Consider the following 22,104-nt stretch of genomic DNA (forward strand, 5'->3'; position numbering starts at 1 on the left):
CATTAATTTAGTTCATTCGTCATTAATATTTTTTCCAAAAATGAATTTCAATAATTCATTTAATTCATTCATAATTCAGTTCATTCATCATTAATCTTTACTCCAAAAATGAATCTTAACAGCTCATCATAAATATTTTTTCCAAAAATGATTCTTAACAGTTCATCATAAATATTTTTTCCAAAAATGAATCTTAACAGTTCATAATAAATATTTTTTCCAAAAATGAATCTTAACAGTTCATCATAAATATTTTTTCCAAAAATGAATCTTAACAGTTCATCATAAATATTTTTTCCAAAAATGAATCTTAACAGTTCATCATAAATATTTTTTCCAAAAATGAATCTTAACAGTTCATCGTAAATATTCTTTCCATTAAGAACAATAGAACAAAAGATTACAAAGAATCTTCAGTCATTAAGTATTTCTAATTACCATAGCTGAAATTTGTCATTCGCACTCTCGCAGAAGCATGAAATTCACGGAACGAGTTTCTTCGCCATTTCCTGTTTCTCCTTGTACGAAGCTGTCGCTGAAGGAGACGTGTGTACGACGTAGCAGCCCCAACATCCCGGATATCCTGTAAGTTTTGACAAGGAGAAATTGTGTTGGTTCTTCTCCTTGAAAGAGGTAGTCTATAAATAGTCGATCAACGAGCAGCAATCGTAAAATGATTTTAAAAATATTTATTTTCGCGCGGGAATATGGAGTCACTTTCGATCGTCTTTTTACGTTCGTGTTTTTTCAGGATCTGAGGCCTCGAATGGAGGTAAAAACTCGCGTTCAACCTCCATCGCTTCTTTTCCGATAGTGTGTACATGACTTGGAAAAATGTTTATCTATCGTGCGATTTGTTGAAACGAAGAGTATGTTCTTGATAGAATTATAATGTTACTGATATGTAAATTGCAACATTTCTCGTGGTTTTTATTGCATGGGAAATTGAACGCGTGGTCAGGACAGAACCGCGACAAGGTTCAAGGAAAGCGAGAAAACATTCCACGAGAAAATTGAGATTTTGCGCGTCGTAATTCCACGCGTGGTACTTCCACGCGCTATTATTCTACGCACCGTACTTCCAAATGCAGTAATTTCACGCATAGTAATTCCACGCGTCGTACTTCCACGCGCCATTAGTCTATGCGCCATAATTCCACGCATAGTAATTCCACGCGCCATTACTCTACGCGCTGTAGTTCCACGCACTGTAATTCCACGCGTAGTAATTCCACGCGTGGTACTTCCACGCGCCATTACTCTACGCGCCGTACTTCCACGCACCGTAATTCCACGCGTGGTAATTCCACGCGTGATACTTCCACGCGCCATTACTCTACGCGTTGTAATTCCACGCACCGTAATTCCATGCATAGTAATTCCACGCGTAGTAATTCCACGCGTGGTACTTCCACGCGCCATTACTCTACGCGCCGTACTTCCACGCACCGTAATTTCACGCGTGATACTTCCACGCGCCGTACTTCCACGCATCGTAATTCCTCGCGTAGTAATTCCACGCGTCGTGCGTCCATGCGCCATACTTCCCGCGTAGTAATTCCACGCGTAGTAATTCCACGCGTTATACTTCCAAGCGCCGTACTTCCACGCGCCGTATTTCCACGCGTCGTACGTCCATGCGCCGTAATTGACAAAGTGTATCGGTGTATGAAATTTTGTGAGACCTTTATTATCTTCGAAAAGATTTCTCTTCTTCCTTATTAAGGAAGAACAAAATTTATTTATTTTAATACACTCTCATTATTAATTTAACGCATTCTTTAATAACCGTAGGGAACAGGAGGCAAGAATAAAACACCCAAAATAATTTCAAGACTTTAATCGGTTCAAATGACAAACAATTTCATACCAACTTTCTGTTCAGAAAATCCATACAGATCTATACAATATCACACAGTTCTGTTACAAAAAATTAAAGTTATTTTTGGATACATCATACTCGACAATACAATAAATAAGATCTGAAATTAAGGAAAGAAGACAGTGATCGATACTTGTACCTTGTAAGTACGGTAGCGTGCAGCTCAATCATCCTTTGGTTAATAGCAGGTGTGGAGGAAGAAGTATACCAATCTATTGGTAAGTACACCAATCTATTGGTGTAATTTATCTGTGTTCTACACGAAAACGTGGGGAGTTTGAGGTACTCTCTAGGGTTCAAAGGTTACGCTTTCTAAGTTTTATGGACTTCCAAAACTCACAACCTTAACATCTAATATTTCTTAGAATGTTGTGGATTTGTTAAGATTTTGAGGATTGTTAAGTATTCTGAGCTTTGTGGAGCCTCTGGGGTTCATAGACACGAGACTAGGATTCTGATTTAGGGTTGTGAGAATTTGGGGATGTGGGGATTTGAGGATGTGGGAATTTGGGGATGTAGGAATTTGGATATGTGGGAATTTGGGGATGTGGGAATTTGGATATGTGGGAATTTGGATATGTAGGAATTTGGATATGTAGGAATTTGGGGATGTGGGAGTTTAGGGATGTGGAAATTCGGATATGTGAGAATTTGGATATGTGGGAATTTGGGGACGTGGGAATTTGGATATGTGGGAATTTGGATATGTGGGAATTTGGATATGTGGGAATTTGGATATGTGGGAATTTGGATATGTGGAAATTCAGATATGTGGGAATTTGAGGATGTGGGAACTTGAATATATGGAAATTCGGATATGTGGGAATTTGGGGATGTGGAAATTTGGATATGTGGGAATCTGGGGATGTAGGGAATTGGGGATGAGTGGAATTGGTGATATGAGGAATTTGGGAACGTACGAATTTGGAGATGTGGGGAATTAGATATGAAGAAAATTTGGAATGTGAGGAATTCGGAAAAGTAGAAACTTGGAAACCTGAGAATTTGTAAATATACAAACTTAAATATCTGACAATCCACAAATTAAATATCAAAATATCACAAATTCCCAATCCCCCAAATTCCAAACAACAAAAACAAAATATAAAACACTTCGCTGTTAACCAAAAGATGTTTCCTACCATCCACACACAAACGAGTATGCAAGTACAGGTTACACGTATGCACAATATCAGCATTTCTCGAACTCCGATAGTAACGGGTCACGGATCGCAATCGTAAACTCTATATATTGTATGTATTAAACTCTCTCCGTATCTGCTCGATTACCAATAGCTGTCCATAACGACGCGCATTCTGTATCAAAATAGGAACGATAATAGTTGTCTCCTCGTAATTATCGAATCGAACGGTGAACACGGGCTGAAAATAAATCCACGTTTCGATCGGTAATCGCGCAAAACGGCCTGATAAACCCGGTGAACTTCCATTCTGTAATTGTGTCGTGAGTGTCGCGTGCATGGCGCCTCGGCTTGCTCTTGTGTTATCGTGAACTCTTCGCTTTACAGTGTTACTTATTTTTTGTGGAATTGGAGTTTCAAATTTAAGCTCTTGAATTTTTAGATCTTTGTATTTTGGGGGTGGGAATTTCTGTGTTTTGAAGGTTGCAAGTTTATGTGCGGTCAAGTTTGCAAGTTTCTATATTGTCAAGTTTGCACATTTTTATTTTCCAAGTTTGCAAATTTCTATATTCCCAAGATTGCAAATTTCCAAAGTCCCAAGTTTTCTAATTTGATAAGTTCCAAATTTCCAAGCCCCCAAATTTCCAAGCTCTCAAATTTCCAAGCCTTTAAATTTCCAAGCCCCCAAATTTCCAAGCCCCCAAATTTCCAAGCCCCCAAATTTCCAAGCCCCCAAATTTCCAAGCCCCCAAATTTCCAAGCTCTCAAATTTCCAAGCCCCCAAATTTGCAATCCTTCAAATTTCCAAGCCCCCAAATTTCCAAGCCTTTAAATTTCCAAGCCCCCAAATTTCCAAGCTCTCAAATTTCCAAGCCCCCAAATTTCCAAGCCCCCAAATTTCCAAGCCCCCAAATTTCCAAGCTCTCAAATTTCCAAGCTCTCAAATTTCCAAGCCCCCAAATTTCCAAGCCCCCAAATTTCCAAGCTCTCAAATTTCCAAGCCCCCAAATTTCCAAGCCCCCAAATTTCCAAGCTCCCAAATTTCCAACCCCCCCAATTTCCAAGCCCCCAAATTTGCAACCCTTCAAATTTCCAAGCTCCCAAATTTCCAACCCCCCCAATTTCCAAGCCCCCAAATTTGCAACCCTTCAAATTTCCAAGCCCCCAAATTTCCAAGCCCCCAAATTTGCAACCCTTCAAATTTCGAAGCCCCCAAATTTCCAAGCCCCCAAATTTCCAAGCCCCCAAATTTCCAACCCCCCAAATTTCCAAATTCCCAAAATCTCTAATTTGATAAGTTCCAAATTTCCAAACCCCCAAATTTCCTATCCCCCAAATTCCCCACCCTTGAAAATACCAAACTCACAACACTAATAAGCGTCATACAAAGAAAGGAATAAATAATCTCTGAGGTTGTTCAAAGAATTAAATGATCTTTTTACAGAAATTACGAAAAGTACATAAAGATACACAATTAAATATGAATACCGACAGCAATAATTTGAAATATCAATACGCAAATTTTCGTATAACTTGCAAAGCGAATAGTTCACTTAACATCTTAAATATCTTACGTGCTAATAAGGCCCGTGTAGGTAATCAGAGTAAATGATCGATTATCACTGCGACAGTGCTCGTTTACCCGCGAGTGAACATCGATTTTGGTGGGAAGAAAACGGTCCACGAGTCTGCCGCCATCTTTGACGAATATTAAAATCTACATCGTAAAATGTCGTGGTATCTACATCAGACAACTTCTTAACGTTAAAACCTACGCTAAAATATCGAGTACGAAACTAAATACGTTCACTTTCTCTTCGTTTTGGTTTACTCTTCCGTGAGGCGTAGGCTAGAAGAGAGCATAATCGAACATAAATTAACCCTCGACGGAGACACAGTTACGGAGACCCAGAGATCTAATTCGACAAAAAGCTTATTTTCAAAGCAAAGTTTATCAAAAAATATTTAACAGCAAAATAGCAGATATTGTAAATAAAATGAAATGTCTATCGAGGGTTAAAATGCTTCGCGAACAAAAATAATTCTCTCAGTCTTAGTCACGCATTGAACCGACGGCGAAATAAAAAGAAGTTCCCGCTCGAGTTCGAATAGAAAAAATAAGAAGTCTTGGCTTGTTCTACGTTGTAGCGAAAAGAAACGTGTTTCCACGAAAAATAAAAGCAACGTTCAGAGATTCTCAACGACGAAACAGCAACCCTTCGCTGATCGCGTTTCGTGCGATGATACCAGTAACCTGAACGATCTTTGATTTGTTCGAAACAAAATATTTCTCGTTCGCTGTACGAGCTTTTAAAAAAAACGAAAGCCACGATGAACGTAGAACGGTCCATGGTTGAAAGCGTCCTAAGTCAAGGATCAAATCTTAAGCAACGCGTTGTACAAGAAGATCAATTTCCCGGTGTCCGTCGTGTACATCAGCTTGTATCTTCTGCTCGTCATTTTATCGATCAGGTTTTTCGTCTCCGTTTCGCTGTGATGAGGACTCCAGCGGATGGACAGCACGGATATTCTCGTTGTTTCCCAGGGAATCGTGTCGAGCACCTGTGTGTTGCAATCGATAGAATTCTGTTAGTTTGGATAACTGATGAAAGCTTTCACCCTGTGAAACTTCAGATTTTTAATTTTGTTGGACAGGTAGGATGGTTTTGGGAAATTGGAACGTAGGGGTGGGAGGGACAGTTGAGCAGATTTGGAGATTTTGGGGATGAGGGATTTGGGATTTGAGAATTTGTGGATGAGGGATTAGGGGATGCAGGTATTTGGGGTTGTAGGGATTTGGGGATGTAGGGATTTGGGGACGTGGGGAATTGGAGACGTGGGAAATTGGGGACGTGGGAAATTGGGGACATGGGAAATTGGGGACGTGGGGAATTGGGGACGTGGGGAATTGGGGATGAGGAGAATTGGGGATGTGAGGAATTTGGGAACGTAGGGATTTGGGGATGTGAGAATTTGCGGACGTGGGGAATTGGGAACGTGGGAAATTGGGGACATGGGAAATTGGGGACGTGGGGAATTGGGGACGTGGGGAATTGGGGATGAGGAGAATTGGGGATGTGAGGAATTTGGGAACGTAGGGATTTGGGGATGTGAGAATTTGGGGACGTGGGGAATTGGGGACGTGGGAAATTGGGGACGTGGGGAATTGGGGACGTAGGGATTTGGAGATGTGAGGAATTTGGGAATGTGGAAATTTGGATATGTGGGAATTTGAGAACGTGGGAATTTGGATATGTGGAATTTGGAGATGTGGAAATTCGGATATGTGGGAATTTAGATATGTAGGAATTTGGGGACGTAGGAATTTGGGGGTGTGAAGAATTTGAGAACGTAGGGATTAGGGGATGTGAGAATTTGAGGATGCGGAAAATTGGGAATATGGGAAATTAGGGATGTGAGGAATTAGAATTATGGAAAATTGGGAATGCAAGTATTTGAATATTTGAAAATCCACAAATTAAATATCAAAATACCCCAACGTCACAATCCCCCCAAATTGCAAACATGCTCCTCCCTCAACATTCTAACCTAAATAAAATCGCACCCAAATGCACAACACTTAAATAAAATACGACGTCAATATCATTTACCTGGCCATCCTGAGCATCAGGGCTATCGAGACTCAAATAATCCAAAGTGGTAGCACTGTACGCCAACAGCACACTATACAGAGGGAAGCATTTCAATCTGGTAGTGGGCAGACCCTCGTCCGGAGACACCAGACTGTTCGGACCCTCACCCAACTTGGTAACTTGCACTTCCGATTCTTGATGATAAGTAATCTGCAAGTTTGAAGCGTGACAATTAAGATTTCTATGAACCTTGAAATTTTTAGTGATAGTTCTGAATATTTGCCTCTTTGGTATCCTTATCGGTACTCAGACACGCGTGAAGAACTCTAGTTTTTGGATTCCTGGTGCTTCTGTGAGCCTCGAAGAAGCTTCGTGGATCTGTCAGGATCAACACACCTCTCCAACTCAAGTTTCTCTCTAACCAACCTGTGCTGGAGACTGCTCCTATCTGTAACAGTGCTTATTACTGTTATACATTGAATAATCTGGACTGAACTTAAAATTGAGGCATTCTTCTTGCAAATTTACGTAGGTCTTTGCTTATTATTTATGACAGAATGCAAATGGCAGACATATCAATAAATCTATTCTGCTGGAAGTAATTTTAAAAATGTTACAGACGATGTTATTTATTTTATAAAATTTATAATGTACATTTTAAGACAATGCATGGTCAAGTATGAATTTATTTAAATCCTTCTTTACTTCGCCCTCTGTGAAGGGAGTGAACTTCACCCTCCCTAATACTGACCTGTTATCTCATCAAATGTCAACATAAATGAAATTGGGAGAAATGTTAAGAAATTATATTTTGAGAAAAAAGACAAGAGTTGAATGGATCTTACCCTGCTAATATACTCCACATAGACACCCTCGCGTTTCCCTTCCGTGAGACTCGACACGTACCTCTCCTCCGAGGTCTGTGTGGCGTTCAAGGGATCCTGCTGAGTGGTGGGCTTCAATTGGACTTCTCTAATATATGCAACCAATTCCGGATTGTCCATCGAGACGCTGTTCAACACATAGTCCCTCGTCATGTTGGCGTCAAACGCTTGCCTCCTGGAACAGAACGTCCGCTTTAATGTACACAACGGCTCTCATTAAGTCTGACACGCGCACATGTTCCTCGTTTCAGCTGTAATACCTAATGATGGGTATCCAAATCTCTTTTCTCTTCCTATTGCACGTAATCGGGATTCGAGAGGTGCTCGTTTTAGCGTTAAAAAAGCTCCATAATGGTCTCGATAATCTCTTCTTCGTCACAAATAGACCGTGGATTTTATGCAACGACCGAGACGCGCTGCTATTTTTATTTACCCGTTCGAATCGAAAGCGGTCCGAACAATGAACGACTTTGCATCGGCCGTGACACGATGAATAAAAGAAACGCTGCAGCTTTCGGAAAATGTTCAATTAAAGCTTCGATTGGCGCATCCAATATTCATGAACATCACGGGAAGCAGTCTTTCTTTGGAAGCTTGTAACGTTGCCAGCTTTTGCCACGTTCCTCTCGTACAAAGGGAAAGGATAATCGTCGAGTGACCTGGTAATTAACTCCGTTTAACAATCGCGTTTCTTTACCGTTCCTCGAGAACACGGTGCGGGCTTCGTAGATCGTTAAAGATAAAGAAGAAAAGGTTGTTAGGCGCGTACGGTTTGCAAAGGACTGCGGGATACATAATTGAAACGTGTTAACGAGTACGAGACAATGAGAGACGTAATGACACGTTGCTTATCGTTGTACGTGCGCGATCATTTCCCACCGATCAGATTATCGTTGATTCTCGACGTTAAGCTTCGAGTTTTGTCAGGGATCTCTGCCGAAAGCCGCGATCAAATATTTGACTTTCTATGACAACGATACGATAAGGCATACGGTGGGGCTTTAAAACCAGAATGGTGTGAGAAAATATTTGAACGGCCGCTTTGCTGCCGTTAGTTTTACGATTGCACAAGACAAACATTAATTGATATCGCCGGATCTCTTCGCTGTACAATTGTTTACGGTCTTTTAATGAAATTGAGATTTTCAGAAAAATTTTCTGATTGTACATTTATCAGTTTCCGAAATGCAACAATCTGAAGGTAATGAAATTGAATTTCCAAATTCATTGTGGCATTGAAATTCGTTGACTCGCATTATATCGCCGCTACTAGGAATCGGCGATATATTGCGAGAACTACGTACTATATTGTCAAATAAAATTACAACTCTTAGAAGTTCAACCTGTGGAATTACCCCGCGTCGAAACGCTATGCGTTAGTTTACCACGATTAGAATATCAATACGTGGAGTTACCTCACGCTATATGGCCACATATGGAATTAATATATGTTGAATTCCAATGCGACGAATTGCAATGAGTTGAATTTCAATGCTTGGAATTACTACATGTAAAATTGCTATGTGTCGAATTCCAACGCGTCAGGTTACTTCGCGTTATATCGCCGCGCGTGGGGTTGCAACGTGCTATATCACCACGCATGAAATTGCTATTCCTAGAATTCTAACGCCTAGAATTGCTATGCATCGAATTCTGAGGCGTGGAATTGCTATGCGTTATATCGCCATGCGTGGAGTTGCCTCGCGCTATATCGCCGCGTGTGGAATTGCCAATTGCCGAATTGCTATGCGTGGAATTACTATGCGTCGAATTCTAACGCGTAGAATCGCCACGCGTTATATCGCCATGCGTGGAGTTGCCACGCATTATATCGCCGCGTGTGGAATTGGCAGTTGCCGAATTGCTATGCGTGGAATTACTACGCGTGGAATTGCTATGCGTCGAATTCTAACGCGTGGAATTGCCACGCGTTATATCGCCATGCGTGGAGTTGCCTCGCGCTATATCGCCGCGTGTGGAATTGCCAATTGCCGAATTCCTATGCGTGGAATTGTTACGCGTCGAATTCTAACGCGTAGAATTGCCACGCGTTATATCGCCATGCGTGGAGTTGCCTCGCGCTATATCGCCATATATGGAATTGCCAATTGCCGAATTGCCACGCGCGGAATTGCTATGCGTCGAATTCTAACGCGTAGAATTGCCACGCGTTATATCGCCAAGCGTGAAGTTACCTCGCGCTATATCGCCGCGTGCGGAATTACTATTCCTCAAATTTCAACGCGTGAAATTACTACGCTTGGAATTGCTATGCGTCGAATTCTAACGCGTGAAATTGCCACATACAAAAATCCTCCAAATACAATTTACTTCCTCAGCAAATATTTGCAATCCACTCTTCGCTGATTGCCGTAAATTGACACGAGAATCGGAATTCCCGAAGTGCAATAAAAGATGGGATGATCCCTTTAAATACTTAATTCCCGGTCGCTGACAGCTAGTTTAATGGAAAGAGCAATAAAAAGAGATCGAAGGAAAAATTAAAGAAAAGGAATGAAGCTCTCTTGGGATAGCTTTAGAACGCTCAGACGTTCTGCTCTTTACGAGGCTATAAAATTTTTACGTTTCTTCGAGTGTGATAAAATAAGGATAGTACAAAATCCTCCATTAAAAAGACATTACAGCGGTAGAAATTAAGCCTAAACTCGACGACATCTGGGTACTGTTTTAAGGACCAATTATAATACTACAATTTATTTTGAACCCACGATTAATGTAGACGTTCAAGTAGCTGACACGAAACTCCTTTGCAGATGCTTATAAAATGCTCCTGCAATTTAATCTTGAAAACTTTCTTAATACTTCAAACATTGCTAGGAGAAATTATTAAATAACCAAGAGTAAAGGTATGTAGTAATATTATACATGATACACAATATATTATATGGAATATTGTTATTAAATATTACGTTTCACGTAACGCGTTGAAGAACCTATTTAATGTAAAACAAGATGTTATACATATTGCAATGTAATTAAAAAATTCCTGAGTAATTCATAATTCGCGTACAAAATGATGCCAGTTGCAAATGAGCGGTGATCTGTAAAATGTACGTGCCATATAATCATCGAGTGTTACCTCAAAGCTGCAGCTTCGCTCCAGACGAGGAGCAACGCCATGGCGGTGGAAAAAGCGGCAAGAAATGCCAAGCAGGGGGCCACTCTTCTCCACCAACTTTTCTTGTAGTTTGCCATGGTGGTCCCTGACAACGTTGAACCCGCCGGCGGCTGTAGGACACCGGTAACTGGAGGCATCCCTGTGGGAGCCATTCTGCAACCAAATGCACATTTCATTATACATGCAGATATCACGCAGATATGAAGCTTACACGTTCAAACCCACTTGGGTAAAATTCGTTTAAAATTTACTTTCTTTACTCCAAACGTGTCAATAGCAAAAGTACCAAAAGATGAAATAAAATTGTGTCGATATCTTATCTTAAAATTCCCATAATCCCTTTTCTAAGTAATTGCAGGATACAGAGCTATAATACACGGAAGCGTAACCGATTTCTGGATCGAGATATCGAACCAATCCGGTTCGTGATGTCATCTATGTTGTAGCAAAGCTAGATAGCTAAACTTTCACACGATGCCATAACGCGATTGCAACTGACGCTGAGATGCTGATGCAACGACTGAACAACGAGACAATCTCTTGTAACAATTATAAATACTATATTGTTACTTCGACTAACAAAACGATGTCTATTTTTGCGAATACCTTAGCAGATTTATGCTACGAAGGCGAAACAATTCTCACGCATTGACCAGCTTGAGCGTCATGACCATGTAGGAATAATGCGATATATTGTGGATTGTTTCAGAGTTGCTTTATTCTTGTATTACTTTAATGCATTCTTGTTATAGCGTTTTAAGGAGGTTATAGAGGTGTACAGCGCGTGGGGGTTACAACACGTGGGGAGTACAGCGCGTGGAAATTACAGCGTGTGGGGATTGCAACGCGTAGAAATTGCAACGCATGGGAATTGCAGCGTGTGGAAGTTGCAACGCGTGGGGAGTACAGCGCGTAGTAATTACAACGCGTAGAAATTGCAACGCGTGGAAATTACAACGCGTGGGGATTACAGCGCGTGGGGATTACAGCGCGTGGGAATTGCAACGCTTGGGAATTACAACGCTTGGAAATTGCAGCGCGTGGAGATTACAGCGCGTGGGAATTGCAACGCTTGGGAATTGCAGCGCGTGGGGATTACAGCGCGTGGGAATTACAACGCCTAGAAATTATAACGCATCGAAATTTCAGCGCGTGGAAATTTCAGCGCGTGGAAATTACAGCGCGTGGAAATTTCAGCGCGTGGAAATTACAACGCGTGGAAATTACAACGCGTAGAAATTTCAGCGCGTGGAAATTTCAGCGCGTGGAAATTACAACGCGTGGAAATTTCAGCGCTTGGAAATTTCAGCGCGTGGAAATTACAACGCGTGGAAATTTCAGCGCTTGGAAATTTCAGCGCGTGGAAATTACAGCGCGTGGGAATTACAACGCGTAGAAATTTCAGCGCGTGGAAATTTCAGCGCGTGGAAATTACAGCGCATAGAAATTACAACGCGTGGAAATTCTAACGCGTAGGAATTACAACGCGTGAAAATTTCAGCATGTAGAAATAACTCACAGCAATAACACGTGGTCACATCGACACAACACTCCAATCAGAACCCCACCATTCAAATTCACTTTTACCCACCCTATACATCCCCAGAAAGTTTAATTAATTACGACCCGATCTAAGCCATCACCGTTATGCAAATTTAAAGAGCAATCTCGCTAAACTATGCGATATTATTTTGCGTAGAAAGAGTATATTTCGCAGGAAATTTAATTAATTACGATTCTATGTAAGCCGTTCGCTTTCACGGACTTCCGTCCACCGAGCTCGTGTGTAATTGTAAAAAAACAATTTTGATAAACTGGGTCGCTAACAAAAAACAAAACTCGCTTGTTTAAATATTTATTCGGCGTACTTTGAATGTATCAGGGAATGGGCAGGTTTCAAATGTCGCACGCACCGGACAAAGTTATTTTCTTTGAAAACACGCGAAAAAGTCGTTCCATAATCCAACAATGTAACAGAGAGTGGGCGAGCACTTTCTAACCGATTTTTTCCACCGCAATTGTGTGGGTGCATTTGTACAACCACGAATGGACACCTATGACCGGATGTTCTATGGATTTCCGTGTTCACCTACATGAAAAATGGAAAACGGGCATCGTTTATGTTCCAACAAAATCAATTATTAAAAAATAAAACTGTTATATGTATCTTTTGTTTCAGTTATTTGGAGCGAGAAAAAATTGTACATATTTACATCATAACTTTAATTATAACGTTATTAAAAACATTCTGGGTTTACATTTTCTGTTACTGCAGTAATTATTTTGTACTCATTAAATGAAAATGACGACTTGCAAAGGTCTTGTAATTTTTTTTTCGTACGAAAACCGATGTTCGTTAAGTCTGACTCCATCCATTGCTATGCAAACCAATATTAGTTCAATAATTTATTAAAAATTACTTTCAAAATTTTTTTCGATACGGATAGAAATTTTTGTGGAGCCCTAATATTTGTAAGTTTCTTTGAACAATTTCTGCTGAGGTGTTTAACGCGTTAAAAGGTCAAGGATCGTGTTCTCTACGCTCTTTCACAGTAGCCTAATTTTCACAATGGCGGTCAAGAAGCTCCATCGCGTTGAACGCCCTTTAAATTGTGCGACCTAATTGTTGCTGCGGTTTAATAAATGCCTTCAATTCCCACCGTCGAGGAAGATCGTTATCTCGAGTTTACGCGTTGTCGTTTCGATCGCGCTTTTATTTCTTATTTCTTACCCTTGCAGCCCCTCTTTCCTCCACAAAAGAAGCTCGACTTACAGAGGGGAAGCCACAGCAGTTTCCGGGTTCCAGCTTCAACGAGGCCGTAGGGCGATGTAATGACGAATAAAGGGAGAATAATAGATCGTATCGGTGCAAAGAAAACGCGTGGTAGCTTTTCAAACCCTGCCTTTTATGCTGCATCCACAGCGATACGGATTATTGTTTGGAAAGGAAAAGCTAACGTACATTGAAAATCGATGTTTAAATAATATCTGACGTTCAATTACTCGTAAATTGAATCGCCAAAGTATACAATGACAAACGCCATTTCTGCACTTGTGAACTTTGAATAACAGTAGGTTCAAAACAAACGAAATTCGGCAGAAACGAAGCATTAAACGCCAACCATTGTTTTTAAATCTTCCATTATATGTCCATAACTCAATTCTGGAATTCTCATCAAACACTGGACCAGCAATTTCGCGCCAATTATTGTATTCTATTTTGAGATTCATGTGAATACACGTATTGGACATCGTTCTATTAAATAAATATTTATATAATATTTTGTGAATATAAAATAAACACGAATATTTGATGAAGCTGGTGGTTTAACCCATTATAAGAATAAAATTGCAATCGGTGCGTTTAAAACGAAACGCAACTAACATGAAATATTTATGAATTTTGTTGTCCGAGAATGAAATGTTACGAATGTTTCTTGCGAAGTTCCCTGGAAATTATTAGTAAACTGCTCCATTCATCGAGCTTCACGCTTCCTCGATCACCGAACTTTGTATCAACAGTGGTAAAAACGAATTTGGAAATTGGCCAATATTGGTGGTGATGCTTTATGTTTCAAATCAATTGAAGACGCAGAATAAGCTCCAATTCTATTGTATAATTGCTGAGAAATATATGACGATGTAACGAGTGGAAGTACGTGTGACAATATCGAATAGGAGAATAGGATGCGGGACAATATCGTACGTGGAAGTATGACGCGTGACAATATCGCGCGGGAGAGTATAACGCGTGACAATATCGGGTTTGAGAATACAGCGCGTGACAATATCGTGTGAGAGAATGTAACGCGAGACACTATCGTGCATGAGAATACAATGCATGACAATATCGCGCGTGAGAAGACCACGCACCTAATTACCACGCGTGGGATTACCACGCATTGAATTACCACGCGTTGGACTACCACGCATTGGATCACCACGCGTGGGATTATCACGCACTGAATTACCACGCGTTGGATTACCACGCGTGGAATTACCACGCACTGAATTACCACGCGTTAGACTACCACGCGTGGGATTACCATGCACTGAATTACCACGCGTTGGACTACCACGCATTGGATCACCACGCGCGGAATTACCACGCACTGAATTACCACGCTTTGAATTACCAGGCGTTGGATTACCACGCATTGGATCACCACGCGTGGAATTACCACGCGTTGAATTACCACGCGTTGGACTACCACGCGTGGGATTACCATGCACTGAATTACCACGCGTTGGACTACCACGCATTGGATCACCACGCGTGGGATTACCACGCGCTGAATTACCACGCGTTGGACTACCACGCGTGGGATTACCATGCACTGAATTACCACGCGTTGGACTACCACGCATTGGATCACCACGCGTGGGATTACCACGCACTGAATTACCACGCATTGCATCATCACGCGTGGAATTACCACGCACTGAATTACCACGCGTTGGACTACCTCGCATTGGATCACCACGCGTGGGATTACCACGCACTGAATTACCACGCATTGCATCATCACGCATGGAATTACCACGCACTGAATCACCACGCATTGCATCACCACGCGTGGAATTACCACGCGTGGAATTACCACGCACTGAATTACCATACGTATTGAGCTCACAACGCGTAGAATAATCCAACGCGTCCAAATACAACCCGTTGCCATAGAACATCTAGCGATTCAGAGCGTACAAACGCGCGTGGGGATTCAGTGTATAAAACTGCACCGAGATTCTACAGATAGAAATACGTGTGGTGATTCAACACGTAGATATGCGTAAAGATGCAACGCGTGGCAGTGTGTGAAAATACAACATGTAGAAATAATAAATGAGTAACAATACCACAGTAGAAGTAACGCGCCAAAATATGAACAATGTAAATATAACCAAGAATCTTCACTCGCAATAGACGTGGCAATATAACGAATGCTAAGTATTCAGCTCTAATACCCAAACGTATGGCCATCAGCTCGACTTTTGCGAGCGACTGTAGCTAGGATCCATGTCAGTGAAAACGCGGCTTTCTACGATACAGCTCGATCGCAAAACAAATGCTCCGAAACAATCGCCTCTTACGCAAGTGCATCTCCGAACATAGAATCATGTTAAAACGTCGAATACATAGAAGAATTATCAGAATAACGGATTAGTTGTACGTACTTGGCTTTCACGGGCTCCATGCCGGTCCAGAATAATTCGCCTGGCGGAAAGGAAGATTCACTGGCGCACAACATTCACGTGGCTCGTTTCACATCCCGTTCGTGACGCGATCGTTGTCCGGAAGGCATCGGCCAGGCTTATTTCACGAGGGCAGCGTGCACATCCTCCGTCGACGCTTCGTGTCGCGGGCACTGCACTCGAGCGTATTTTCCTTTCTCAAACCTTCGGCTTTGCCTGCTGAGCGTCGGTTCGTTCGCTGCTCGAATAAAAGCGTCCTCGTCGAACACTGGTCGCTACTTCTGTTTACGATTCGACGTTCTTTTCTTTTACTAATTACAAATTCACGACTTCGACAGTCAAATTCTTATCGTTACTCTTCTCGATACTTTGGATAAAATTTCTTCGTTGTTCGTGGCAGTCGAACTTCTAGTTGTTCGTTGATGAAGAACTCCATGAAACGTGGTCTTTCAGCTTCGAATCAACGGTTCCATACGTGGCCCTCGGAGTGAATTAGTTTGAATGCTCGTAGGTGTTCGGGCCAGGTGAAAAATCGGCGCATCGACGAGCGATCGACCGGCGACTGGCTCGAGGTCGAAGGAGAGAACAAAGGAGAACGCCAGCGGAGCCGAACGGAAGAGCGTGTACGAAAGTTGATTAGCAGCCGGCCTAGGATGGTAAGCGGCACAAGCGTGTGTTGTCGTCGAATGTCGCACTGCAGAGCGCCACACGATACACAAGGCGTCCCTGTCGTTTCTTCCCTCTTTCCTTCGTCCGTTTCTCCGTCTCTGTCTGTTCTGCCAGCTCAGACGCTCGTTCACTTAAACGTCTCCCACTCGCGCGCTCGTTTCACCGGGTGCAGACGCGTCGCGTCGCGACGGAGAGACAGTCGGCTAGAGAAATGCCAGAAGGTCGTCGGTTCTTGTTCGCGAAGAGAAGGAAATGCAAGCGTATATGCCCGTTCCGTGGCGAGAGCCGACTGGCCGGCAGTTCCAGCACCTGGAACGGCTGACGGTAACCGGGTACAATGCCTCCTATATCGAGTGTCCTTCTTTAAACACCGGCCGCCATCGGTGACCTCCTCGTCTATCCACTTCAATCTCACCGTCCCTCTCGCTCGCCTTTACGAGGACATTCCGTACTCTCCGCTCTCCTATTAACCGCCAGGTAGAGAACAGCGGTGCTCAAACGAACCTAACTCGGGGTTGCAACTTATACCTCGGGTTAGACGGGAGGGATATGCACACCACCGTCGAGTTGGTCAGCGTGAGAGCTGAGCGTACGTCCGGTAGCGGTGTAAAGGCGTTATCGATCCTGCAACTCGTGGCCGCTTTTGTACATAGGCTGCTAGACTCGATTCTGACCGCTGACACGGGAACAACAGAGTTCATGTTTCTCGACTCGATGGATTTCTGGATCATGGGCGACTGCACGCTGCTGCACCGCGCGACCGTAAACTGCTGGTCAAAGATTTTCGAGTTTCGACTTCTTGGAATATGGGGATTTCGAGGTTTTGGTGTTTAGGAACTTGACACTTCGGTAACTTAGAAATTTCGGTCTTTAACTTGGAAAGGATGTTTAGATATTCTTGGGAGACTTGGAAATTTTGAAGCTTGATACTTTGGAAACTTGAAAACTGAAATTTGGAGGATTATATTTTCATGGTTAGAAGTGTTATATAGCTCTTAAAATTTTAGAATGCCCTTTGATAAATTGCAAAATAATTTTTTATGGAATTTTGTTTGGGTACTTCATCCCTCATGCATGACCACATATGACATTTATGTGAATTGATTTTTTCAATCGTTAGTGATAAACGTTCACAGTGACCTTCATGGTACGAGGATATATTTACTTAAATATTTAATAACCAGTTGGTAGAAATGTTCGGGACTAAAGAGAATAATAGCACGAAAGGGTTAAAAGGTACGTAATTAACTGATTAAACAGTGTATAAATTTTCACTTAATTGACAATAAATTTAACAGCATCTGCTAATGTCACATTAATGAGTTAATCGCTTATTGCATTATTCTTTGTATAATCTGTTGTGACGTGCGTTGACCGCAAATATTGCACCGAATAATTGCGAAAGTCTAGTATAATTCTATTATTCTACAAATTTATACAAAGAGAATAAACGTTGACTGATAAAAATCGTCCTAAAAATGCAAACAAAGAGTTAATATTTTTCGTACGGATTTTTTCTGCCGTCATAGTTCGACGAAATCCATTTTTCACGATATTCAGATTGTTCCAAATTGACCATCTCGGTTGATTGAACGAGAAAAAGAGAGAATCGACGAACAGCCGCGTTCATCGAGTTCCGCTCGAGACGAAACTGCAAAAATAAATGAGACGAGCCGTAAATAATTTCACGCTGCCGGACTTTTTTAAAATAAACATCTTACGGGCCTTTCTGTGCAGTCGAATATTTTATTCGTACATTGCAAGATTTCGTTGATTCGTATATTACCAAGCGTGGGATTACCACGCACCGAATTACCACGCGTTGGATCACCACGCGTGGGATTACCACGCACTGAATTACCATGCGTGGGATAACCAAGCGTTGGACTTCCACGCGTTGGATTAGCACGCGTTGAATTACCACGCGTTGGACTACCACGCGTGGAATTACCACGCACTGAATTACCATGCGTGGGATAACCACGCGTTGGATCACCACGCGTGGAATTACCACGCACTGAATTACCATGCGTGGGATAACCACGCGTTGGACTACCACGCGTTGGATCACCACGCGTGGGATTACCACGCACTGAATTACCATGCGTGGAATAACCACGCGTTGGATCACCACGCGTGGAATTACCACGCACTGAATTACCATGCATGGGATAACCACGCGTTGGACTACCATGCGTTGGATCACCACGCGTGGAATTACCACGCGTTGGACTACAACGCGTTGGATCACCACGCGTGGGATTACCACGCACTGAATTACCATGCGTGGAATAACCACGCGTTGGATCACCACGCGTGGAATTACCACGCACTGAATTACCATGCATGGGATAACCACGCGTTGGACTACCATGCGTTGGATCACCATGCGTGGAATTACCACGCGTTGGATTACCATGCGTGAGATTACCACGCACTGCATTACCCTGCACTATATCACTCTTCTCCAGATTCCCCATACTCCCAAACCTAATCTAAACCTCTGTCCTCCCTAAATTCCTCCACCCAAAAAGAAACACTAACAATTCCACTTCCCATATAACAATCTACTAATCAAATTGAAATCACGTTTCCTCTCAATAACCATTACATTTGTGGTTCCAGCAATTCCCGCGACAGTGAAAGTTAACACCTCGTGTAAACCGGCTTCACTGTATCCAATCTCGTAACTCCGCAAGCAAACTTTCTACGCGACGGAGAGAACAGCGTACAACAGGTTAATCGTCCACGACGTCCAAGTTCCTCGAGCATGTCAGGTTCACCGAGACGCGACCGAGGGGATGAAGTCGAGCGTCCTGAGGACGTCGAAGAGGAAAAGTCGCTTTTGTCGTGTACGAAAAGCGGCTCGAGGTGAAAGAAGAAACAACCAGACGGTGTTCAATAAGCGTGGGCGTATAAAGAAGACACGGATTATGATTAAACTAGCGTACACGGGACGTCTGTACATATGAAAGGAAGCATCGTCGACAGCTGCAACAACAATAGGAAACTTTGTTGCCGGCTTTATTTGTTCAGCTTCCCTCGGGGCTATCTTAACACGTTAGCTGCCTTCTGACGTATTACTGGCTCTTTCTGCAACGACTTTTAAACTTTTTCTGCAATCATCCCCTGAAGTGCATACTTTTTATCGTGTACTCTCGTTTCATTATAATTTTGTTATAGGGCAGTCTATGTTAATAAAATGATATTGCACGGAACTAGACGCTGCAGTCTTCAGGGACTTTTTAAAAATTATGAATTTAATTGGTGTAATATTTTAGTTGTATTAAATTTGTAACAATTAATTCTTAACAAAATTACAGACTTCGACATTCACATTGTGTAAACATTTATAAAAAGATTAGTTTGCATTAATAATTGAGGGTGATAAGAATTGATCAGAAATGTCAACAAAGTTGAAGTGTTGCAATTGCAACATTCTCCTCGCATTATATTTTATGGCAACCCTTTCATAGTGATATACGCGTTCCTTTGTAAGGTTGTATCGTCGGTGTTTCCATCGCTTGCAGCTTGCTTTTGACGGATGAAAATTGGAACGCGAGAACGAGATGTCCGGACAATTCCTCGAGAAATAATTCTACAAGATTCCATGAAGCAAAAATACCTCCTTTAATGATGTCCGCTCGCGTGCACGGGGTGGACAGTGAAATATGTCCCCCAGGTCTCATTGAGCTTTCTTTACAACCCTCTTTTATTCGCGAGAGAAATGTACCGTAACCACAATGCTGAAGAAACTGTCAGGGTTTTTGTTACCTTCGAGTGTCTTACGATAACATGGAAAATGGTTGCCTCGTTTTATTTTCATTGGTCTATAGAACCAATCTGGAGGATTAATTATCGTCATTTGTTCGAGAGAAGATTTTTTCTCCCTGTCAAACGAGGCGAAGCAGGAAAGTCATTCTAGAATGTATCAGATATATAGCGAAATTAATTTCGATCGTTTGTAACGTTTTAAGGGAAAGAGATGGGCAATCTTTCAATTCGAATTGGAATATGCAATGAGAATTGTATGTCGCGTATTGCCTATTCTCTCTTGATATGATTTTAAGTATGCACATTTATTGTGCTGTTGCATAGAGGATAATCGGATCCTGAATGTATTCAACGCGTGGTAATTCAACGTGTGATAATTCAGCGCGTGATAATTCAGCGCAAGGTAATTCCACGCGTGGTGGTCCAACACGTGGTTATTCCACGCGTAGTAATTCAGTGCGTGGTAATTCAGTGCGGGATGATCCAACGCGAGGTAATCCCACGCGTGATAATTCAACGCGTGGTGTTCCAACGCGTGGTAAATCAACGCGTAGTAATCCCACGCATGGTAATCCAACGCGTGGTAATTCAACGCGTGGTAATTCAATGCGTGGTAATTCCACGCGTGGTGATCCAATGCGTGGTAATTCAACGCGTAGTAATCCCACGCATGGTTATCCAACGCGTGGTAATTCAACGCGTGGTAATTCAGTGCGTGGTAATTCCACGCGTGGTGATCCAATGCGTGGTAATTCAACGCGTAGTGATCCAACGCATGGTAATTCAACGCGTGGTAATTCAGTGCGTGGTAATTCAGTGCGTGGTAATTCCACGCGTGGTGATCCAATGCGTGGTAATTCAACGCGTGGTGATCCAACGCGTAGTGATCCAACGCATGGTAATTCAACGCGTGGTAATTCAGTGCGTGGTAATTCCACGCGTGGTGATCCAATGCGTGGTAATTCAACGCGTGGTGATCCAACGCGTAGTGATCCAACGCATGGTAATTCAACGCGTGGTAATTCAGTGCGTGGTAATTCCACGCGTGGTGATCCAACGCGTGGTAATTCAACGCGTGGTGATCCAACGCGTAGTGATCCAACGCATGGTAATTCAACGCGTGGTAATCCCACGCGTGGTGATCCAACGCGTGATAATTCAACGCGCGGTAATCCAACGCGTGGTGATCCAACACGTGGTAGTCCACGCGTGGTAATCTAACATGTGATAATACCTCGCGTAGTTACCCAACATGTAGCTATCTAACGCTACATCTCACATAAATTCTTCCAATAGTAGCTCACCTCGATTCTGCATATTGTAATACAATACGTAGTCATTTATCGCGCAGTAATATAACGCACTGCGATCCAGAACGTCGAAATTTGACTCTCGATAATAGCACACGTGGTAATACAACACCCGTCAGCAGAGAATTTGCAAAAGATGAGTCGCATAAAACGTGAATCACGAATTCGCGACTGTCTGATCTTCAGCTATTAATATCGTTTAGCAATGTTATACCAATGGATCCTGGACTCATCTATCACGTCGTAAAGAAAAAAAACAGATCGATCCATTAAAAAAAGCAGAGGTGACCTTCGTATTGGGAAAGAGCCACCTGTAAAGAAATTACCACTTAATGATCCTCTTAACATTCTACAAATTTGAAGGAGGTCTCACGCTTTTGCGGTTTTAGAAATATCTACTCAGATGAACATTCATTAAAATCTACTTCTACCAAACAGAGCATATTCTGTAATTGTTCTTTGTTTTCTGGTTATTCGGTTAATTACGATTCAGTGAGATATAAAAAAACAGTGAACAC

The 22,104-nt window shown here is 42.2% G+C and overlaps 1 protein-coding gene across 2 annotated transcripts; it reads right to left on the reverse strand.

The window, feature by feature from the left end:
- Positions 1 to 1,825: 1,825 nt before the first annotated feature.
- On the reverse strand, positions 1,826 to 16,824 carry LOC100881019 (protein Star). Of its 2 annotated transcripts, XM_003703824.3 has the most exons (6): positions 15,816 to 16,819; positions 10,602 to 10,793; positions 7,463 to 7,676; positions 6,901 to 7,065; positions 6,636 to 6,827; positions 1,826 to 5,586 (listed from the first exon to the last, which is right to left on the reverse strand). In XM_003703824.3, exons 1-6 carry the CDS (start codon positions 15,887 to 15,889, stop codon positions 5,401 to 5,403), a joined length of 1,023 nt encoding a protein of 340 aa, XP_003703872.1. In that variant the 5' UTR covers positions 15,890 to 16,819; the 3' UTR covers positions 1,826 to 5,400. The 2 variants fall into 2 exon arrangements, with proteins under 2 accessions (XP_003703872.1, XP_076392018.1); XM_076535903.1 differs by lacking the exon at positions 10,602 to 10,793 and having other exon boundaries at positions 15,816 to 16,824.
- Between the last annotated feature and the right edge of the window lie 5,280 nt (positions 16,825 to 22,104).

The sequence above is a fragment of the Megachile rotundata genome, chromosome 9 (genome assembly GCF_050947335.1).
Source record: "Megachile rotundata isolate GNS110a chromosome 9, iyMegRotu1, whole genome shotgun sequence".
Taxonomy (NCBI): Eukaryota; Metazoa; Arthropoda; class Insecta; order Hymenoptera; family Megachilidae; genus Megachile; species Megachile rotundata.

Coding starts and splice junctions, on each gene's coding strand:
- LOC100881019 (XM_003703824.3), bottom strand. CDS start 15,889: ATGTTGTGCGCCAGTGAATCTTCCTTTCCGCCAGGCGAATTATTCTGG. Junction 10,794..15,815: donor ATGGAGCCCGTGAAAGCCAA/GTACGTACAACT, acceptor ATTTGGTTGCAG/AATGGCTCCCACAGGGATGC. Junction 5,587..6,635: donor CTGATGCTCAGGATGGCCAG/GTAAATGATATT, acceptor TGCAACACACAG/GTGCTCGACACGATTCCCTG.